The following is a 7520-nucleotide window of genomic DNA, read 5'->3' on the forward strand; positions in this document are numbered from 1 at the left end:
CCCAACCCAACCGAAAATGATGAATGCCATCCACATCCAAACATGTGCGTCCATCCATGCATCCTGTCCAGCTCAAGTGCTTGAACTCCACTCCACGCACATATCCATTCTTTCGTCTACCACGCGCTTTTTCGAGAAGCAAAAAGGCAAAAAGAATTCTCAGTCGTCACCCCTCACTCCACTCCCTACTCCCTACTCTAATCATTCTGTCAGATCCTTGACCCTTCTTCTCCGCAGAATTACCATGAAATCCCTGTGCCCTTCACCTATAAATTCGCCACCTCACCTCCCCTCCCCTTCCACCACCACCACCACCTCAAACAAGCTCATCAGGGGGCAGCGCAGAGCATCTATCGGCGCGAAGCCTAGACGTGCATTGTCGTTACCATGGCGGTCCACCGCGCCGCCGCTCTGTGCGCTCTCCTGCTGCTCTCCTTCTCATGCCTCGCGCTCTCCGACGACGCGCCGCCGTCCACGCCGGTGTCGCCGTCGGATGCGTGCAACGCCACCACGGACCCGAGCTTCTGCCGGTCCGTCCTCCCGCCGCGCGGCAAGGGTGACCTCTACACCTACGGCCGGTTCTCGGTCGCCGAGTCCCTCGCCGGCGCCCGCAAGTTCGCCGCCCTCGTGGACCGCTACCTCGCGCGCCACCGGCACCTCTCCCCAAGCGCCATAGGCGCGCTGCGGGACTGCCAGCTCATGGCGGAGCTCAACGTGGACTTCCTCTCCTCCGCCGGCGCCACGATCAGGTCCACCGACACCCTCCTCGACCCGCAGGCCGACGACGTGCACACGCTGCTGTCGGCGATCGTTACCAACCAGCAGACCTGCTTCGACGGCCTGCAGCAGGCGGCGGCGGGGGCGTGGTCCGACCGCGGCGGCCTCGACGCGCCTATCGCCAACGGCACCAAGCTCTACAGCCTGTCTCTGTCGCTCTTCACCAGGGCGTGGGTGCCCACGGCGAAGCCGGCGCGCCCGCACAAGGGTGGAAGCGGCGGCGGCAAGCCCCCGCACCACGGCCACGGCGGCAAGCACAAGAAGAATCCCCCGGCGGCGGCGAGGAGGGGCCTGTTCGACGTGACCGACGACGAGATGGTGCGACGGATGGCGATCGAGGGGCCCGAGAGGACGGTGGCGGTGAACAACGTGGTGACGGTGGACCAGAGCGGCGCCGGGAACTTCACCACGGTCGGTGACGCCGTGGCGGCCGCGCCGAGGAACCTCGACGGCAGCGGCGGGTACTACCTGATCTACGTGCTCGCCGGCGTCTACGAGGAGAACGTGCAGGTGCCCAAGCACAGCAAGTACATCATGATGGTCGGCGACGGCATCGGCCAGACCGTGATCACCGGCAACCGGAGCGTCGTCGACGGCTGGACCACCTTCCAATCGGCCACCTTCGGTATGCATCTTTTATTTTGTGTTACTGACAGTCAGTCATATCATCACTAGAGTAAAATCTGGATATTTGAATGACACATGACCAAATAATGATTTAAAACTGATTAAAAACATAGATCTTTGGAACTATCTAGCCACAGTATAAACGTTAGTGAGCTTGACTTTCATTAAAAAAATAACAAGACATTGGAGTGCAAGTGTGACACTAGGCATGTGGATAGGGGGGCTGAAACCTAAAAAACACGTCGCTTTTATTTGGTCCCATTCCACAAGGGTTAACAAGACTATGAGTTGGAGTTGCTCTATCTCCAGCCTCGATATTATTTGTGGTCTTGTCACATCATTTGATCGTGCACCCGATCGAACACATTCAAATTATTCGTTATTTTCCCTCCCAACTTTCTGTGTGTCTTTTTAAACATTTTAATTTTCTGCCTCATCGTTCGCCTCTCCTTGAACGCATAATGCAGCTGTGGTCGGGCAAGGGTTCGTGGCAATGAACATGACGTTCCGGAACACGGCGGGTCCGGAGAAGCACCAGGCGGTGGCGCTCCGGTCCGGCGCCGACCTGTCGGCGTTCTACGGGTGCAGCTTCGAGGCGTTCCAGGACACGCTGTACACGCACTCCCTCCGGCAGTTCTACCGCGGCTGCGACGTCTACGGCACCGTCGACTACGTCTTCGGCAACGCCGCCGTCGTCTTCCAGGGCTGCACCTTCTACTCCCGGCTCCCCATGCGCGGCCAGAGCAACACCGTCACGGCGCAGGGCCGCAGCGACCCCAACCAGAACACGGGCACCTCCATCCAGGGCTGCTCACTCCTCCCGGCCCCGGAGCTCGCCGCCAACACCGACTTCGCCACGCTCACCTACCTCGGCCGCCCGTGGAAGAACTTCTCGCGCACGGTGGTCATGGAGTCGTACGTCGGAGGACTCGTCGACCCCTCCGGCTGGATGCCGTGGTCGGGGGACTTCGCGCTCGACACGCTCTACTACGCCGAGTACAACAACACGGGGCCGGGAGCCGACACCAGCCGCCGGGTGGCGTGGCCGGGGTACCACGTGCTCGGCGACGGCACCGACGCCGGAAACTTCACCGTCACCAGCATGGTGCTTGGCGACAACTGGCTGCCGCAGACCGGCGTGCCCTTCACCAGCGGATTGCTTTCTTGAAACATATATGTGCACTAAGCAAATTAAGTTTACATTACCAGCTGCGTGTGCGTGTGTGTGCCTGGCTGCCTGCAATAACTAGTTTCAGTTAATTATACAAGTGGGAAACTGGGAATGTGGTAGTATAGGGAGAAATTGAGCAAGATACGCAAGAATAAGTGTGCCGCGATACAATACTTGCAGTATCATCTTTCTAGTTAAAATGAGTATTACCAGCTGCCTGCACAATGGACACAGCTATATGTTGTTGCAGAAATGAAAAGCGTGATAAACTACTCCAAATGTATTTTGTAGGGTACTTGACATGGTAATGAGGACTAATTTAGACTTTTAACTGTTCTCCTTAATCAGCTGAGAAAGTCTAAAACTTATTCCGCGATGGATGGAGTAAATCTCTACTACCTAAAAAACAGTGAAACTAGGACTTTTGTTTCGTATGTCTCCCTCTGCTCCGCACTGTAGCCCTCGCTTCGAACCCTCTCCTTCCGTCCGATCCCGCAGCTTCCCTCTGAACCGTCCCTCCGCTTGCGTCCATCATTCCCCGCCGCCATCCCACACACATCCGCACCTCCCGCAACGCGTGTTTTGACCCTCCGATCTCCTTCGGCAGTCCCGCACCCTCTCCCTCCGTCCATTCTTCAGCCCCTGCCCCCAATCCCACCCCATGCTCGCCATCTCCGCCACCTCGCCACCCTTCTTTCCCCTCACCCCCGCGCCTGCCGCCGCGCGCCGCCTCCCCTGTGACAAGCCCGCCGCCGCCCCTCCTTCCTCCCCTGCGCCAAAGCCGGCCACCGCCACCGCCCCTCTTTCCTTCCGCTGACTCCCCGATGACGAATCGGCGAGCTCGGTCAGCCAGGGGTCGGCGTCGTCGGTGCCGGCGCCGGGGAAGGGGCAGATCTGGCCGCGGAGCCAAAGGAGGACCGCGGCCGCATCGTCGATGGCGGTCGGCAGATGGTGCTCGGGGGGGGGGGGGGAGGCAGTAGTCGGCGGAGAGGACGAGCATGCCAGCCCCCGCGGTAGTAGGCAGAGAGCATGAGCAGAGGCCGGCGGCGCAGCTTCGGCGTCGACGGAGATGCTGCCCCTGCTGGCGCTCCAGGGGCTGATGGAGTACAGCCGCGCGGGTGCCTCCCAGCCGTGACCGCAGTGTTGCTCACCGCCAACGCACTAATCTACCTCCGGCCTGGAGCGCTCCATGAGATCCTATCCTCGATTGATCGAATCTCCTTCAATCCGCAACTCATCATCGAGGTAGCCAACCTTGCCTCAAAAATCATAATTTCAGTACCCGCATAGAAAATTCCCACCCTTTTTTTTCGAATAAAACATGTGAGTTGCAGTTGGAGTATCAGGTATGTGGTAGAAAAGGTGAACGCACAGGCTCTTGCCAATAATAATCAAGTTGTTTTAATTTTCCACTGCTCTGATATTATTAGGAAATTCGGACTTCCAAAAAGAGCACTTTGATCTTTTTGCAGGCTGCAGTGCCACTGCCACCACTGTTTTCGTCTTAGTTGTCTTCTTTGAATTTTGAATACTGAATAGCAATTTGTATGCTAACGTGCTTTGAAGCATTGCTCATCCGGTGCATGTCAAAGTCAAACTAAAGATCATTCTTTGGCTAGAGATATTTTGTGTTTGGCTAGATCATTCCTTGGATGGATTTTGAGTAAATAAATGGATTAGCCTGTTTAGAAATTGCACAGATCCAGTCTGTCTGAGTGTTTTCTAAATGAAACTTCTGAGTTCTGAATCTGATACTAAAGCCCAGTCATATGATAGATTGATCTACGCCACTTTACATTGATATAATCATATTCGGTATTCATTACTCAACAACTAAACTTGGGAAACTATTTATTCTTAGCTTAAGCATCTAAATGTGGAAAGTAATGCTTATCATTAGGCTTTTACCAAATGACATTTCAGTTCCCTTCAGGGCCATTAGTCATTGCCATTTTGTTTGTAGGAAAGGATTTTTGACATGGTGAAATCAATTTTTTGTTGAAATAGCGTTACAGAGGCAGGGAGGAAGGCTGTATTAGCCATACGCAGCGGGAGCCTGCTGTTTTGCTGCTGGATTTTGCTGCTGCGTGCATTGAAAAACAATTCTTATGAGCATGCTTGTTCTGTTTTTTGCCCATGAGCATTTTTCTTGCATCTCGTCAGCCATCTATACTAATCAAAATGACTCTCATGGATAATTGATGATGATTATGCTTCTCACAGCTTTGTTATCCAGTGATAAGCAAGCAACTTTCAGCTTCAAGATCCCTACTGGTGGCAGGATAATAGGCGTTAGATATTAGGTTTAGTGGGGTTTGTTCTAAAATAATTTTTTGGACAGAAGCTTTTCTCCTATCCATCTACCTGACTATCCTGGGATGCTCTGTGACTCTCAGGAAGTAAGAATTGTTGGATGCTTACTATAAATTAGGCATTAATCACACAGCAAGTTGTTGCCAGGGCAAATTACAGTGCTCATTTCAGCGATTCTTGTTGATCTCTCTCTCTATTTGGTATGATCAGATCTTGCTTAGCTCAATGTTTCATTAATATTATAGGTCAAAGTTGTCAAGACCTAATTAATTGATATTTCACACTTTCATAATTGGTGATTTGACAATGCTCAATTTAAATTGTTTATATCTTTCTAACTTGCATTATTTCATATCTTTTCTTTCAGAGGTGAAGCCAGACAATCACACCACCGGTGTCTTCTCTGTTGGGACAACGGGGTCAAATGCAAGATGAGCAGTGTTTTGCATGGGATTTTGCAAGTTTTGTATTTTGCAAATTTCTTATTGTAGTGCCGCAAGAGAAAATTGCAAGTGTCGACTGCAGCTTTCTGAACATGATGGGATCTTGGGATGGGTCAATTAGCTTTGAGGAGCATCATAAGCTTGATGTTTTCTAAACATCTCAGAATTAAGACACGTTGAGCTCAATCCATGATTTTGTATGCAAGAGGTCAGTCCTATACTTTTCAGACATGTTGATCCTCTTATCCTATACCTTTGTTGTTGTATTTCTCACATAGTCTTTCAGGGAGGATGCTAAAGCTGTTGACTATGCATCTTATTTGATCTAGCAGTTAATTCAAGGTCTAATTGTTGCAATTAAGCATATTAAAACTATTGTATTTTAATTCAAACCAGTTGAGCATAATAGTCATAATTCATTATTTTGAATCATAAGGTCATAATAGTGTTGTATTAAGATCAGCTATAAGTAACTCTAATCTTCATACATTATTTGATATCCTCTTATGCCAAATAAGTGATGTATCAATGTTAGTTACATACAGTCCTATTCTTCTGGCAGTGCATTGTGATCCTCACATGTTCAGGCCCCTCTTGTCTATGTTGTCTTGTACTATTGCGCGAATACTTTTCTGGTTAACCAAATGTGGAATGTCATCTTGGCTTTTCCTAAAATGTGGGACAATTCAAGATAATCTGTAGCTGTAGCTGAAAACCAACTGTAGCACTTTACAAATATAGAAACCTGACATTTTAAAAGGGTGAACCCTTTTCCAGCTCAAAACAGCTGATCACCCTCTTTTGTGAAGTTTATGCTTGCTAAAGTTAAAATACTGAGTTACAACTATGTCAATATGTGTGACAAGTGAAATGTGTATTCACAAGAGAATTGCATCTGTCTTCCAAAAGAGGGTACACAACCTGCAAAAAAGGAAAAGGAGGATACAAACCACATTTTTTGTTGATCATAGCCTGGCAATTTTGTATTGAATAGCATACTACCAAAATTACTCCTCTTAGTTTCAAAGTTAACCGTACATCGCTTAGGGGGTCCTTTGTAAAGGGCAGAATACTTCCGTGTAATTTCAGATGTTCCTCTTGGTCCACATGAAGATTTTCTTTTTTCTCTTTTCATAGCTTCCAAGCAATACTTGATACTTGATAGCTTACAATTTATTTCACTGTGTTTGCATGTCAGGTCTTTTTTTAGCAATGGGATACTCGGATTCATAAACTGATCTTCCAACATCGAGCGGCTCAGCAGGTTCTGGCTCCTCGGTTGCCGGTGAGTCAACATTGATGTCATACTATTGGATTAAGTAAAGTCATTTGGATGCTCAGAAATGTGCAAATCAATTAGAAGTCTTTGCTGTAGGAAAAATCATGGTTATTGATATTCCAATCAAGATTTTATATCTTAGGTGTTTGAGAATTGCACATTAAATTGGAAGTTGGGGCAGCTGTATTGTTGTGAACGAACTTCATCGTCGATCACGCTCATCATAAGTGTCACTATTTTTAGCCAATGAAATTATTTTTATTGGTTCAAATATTCATGCATGTTACGTTTACTTACAAGAAATGAAATTCCCAACGATACTGCATTCACAAATAATGGAGTTAACAAGCTAATTGTTGTAGGATGCATTCTTTTTTCTTTATAAATTATGATTCTTCTTGATAATACCATTTGTATATATCATTCTACTATTAATGGCAGAACCATTGCTATGTTTTACTAAATCTCGTAATTTGCCGGCTTTGGTTTGTTCAAGGATAAAACAGCACTTTGCATTTGCAGTACAGGCTATTTTCCTGAATGTCTCCAGTGGCTTCAAGTTGATGGAGATGGAAGGAGATCTGACCATAGGTCATAGCTGCTTCCATTTACACAAGGTAATATCTTTAATATCTTTGATGGATGATTATGTTATGTGGGAAGGCACAAGGAAGGACTAAACATTAACTAATCTTTCTTCTTTCTTATAATGTTTTTGTTCTTATGGCAATGGCTGATACCTAATCATGCAACAGTTGTGCACTCACCTACATTGCGGATAGTATTCTTGTGCTTACATTGAGTTTACAAGTCCAACAATCCTTGAAAATTGGGTTGCCTTATTACATGTTACCAAAAGTGAATGATCTCTTAGAAAAGTGTGACAAAACTTAGGATGATTGGAAACTAA

At 48.2% G+C, this 7520-nt stretch overlaps 1 protein-coding gene across 1 annotated transcript; it reads left to right on the forward strand.

Annotated features, from left to right (window-relative positions):
• Positions 1 to 285: 285 nt before the first annotated feature.
• On the forward strand, positions 286 to 2847 carry LOC117847706 (probable pectinesterase/pectinesterase inhibitor 20). The gene is made up of 2 exons (XM_034728971.2): positions 286 to 1402; positions 1872 to 2847. Exons 1-2 carry the CDS (start codon positions 388 to 390, stop codon positions 2570 to 2572), a joined length of 1716 nt encoding a protein of 571 aa, XP_034584862.1. The 5' UTR covers positions 286 to 387; the 3' UTR covers positions 2573 to 2847.
• Positions 2848 to 7520: the final 4673 nt, after the last annotated feature.

This window comes from Setaria viridis, chromosome 3, assembly GCF_005286985.2.
Source record: "Setaria viridis chromosome 3, Setaria_viridis_v4.0, whole genome shotgun sequence".
Classification (NCBI taxonomy): Eukaryota; Viridiplantae; Streptophyta; class Magnoliopsida; order Poales; family Poaceae; genus Setaria; species Setaria viridis.

What these genes read in the sequence shown, in the direction of transcription:
- LOC117847706 (XM_034728971.2), top strand. Translation starts at nt 388, where the DNA reads ATGGCGGTCCACCGCGCCGCCGCTCTGTGCGCTCTCCTGCTGCTCTCC. An exon ending in CTTCCAATCGGCCACCTTCG is followed by an intron (nt 1,403 to 1,871) that starts GTATGCATCTTT and finishes CGCATAATGCAG; the next exon opens with CTGTGGTCGGGCAAGGGTTC.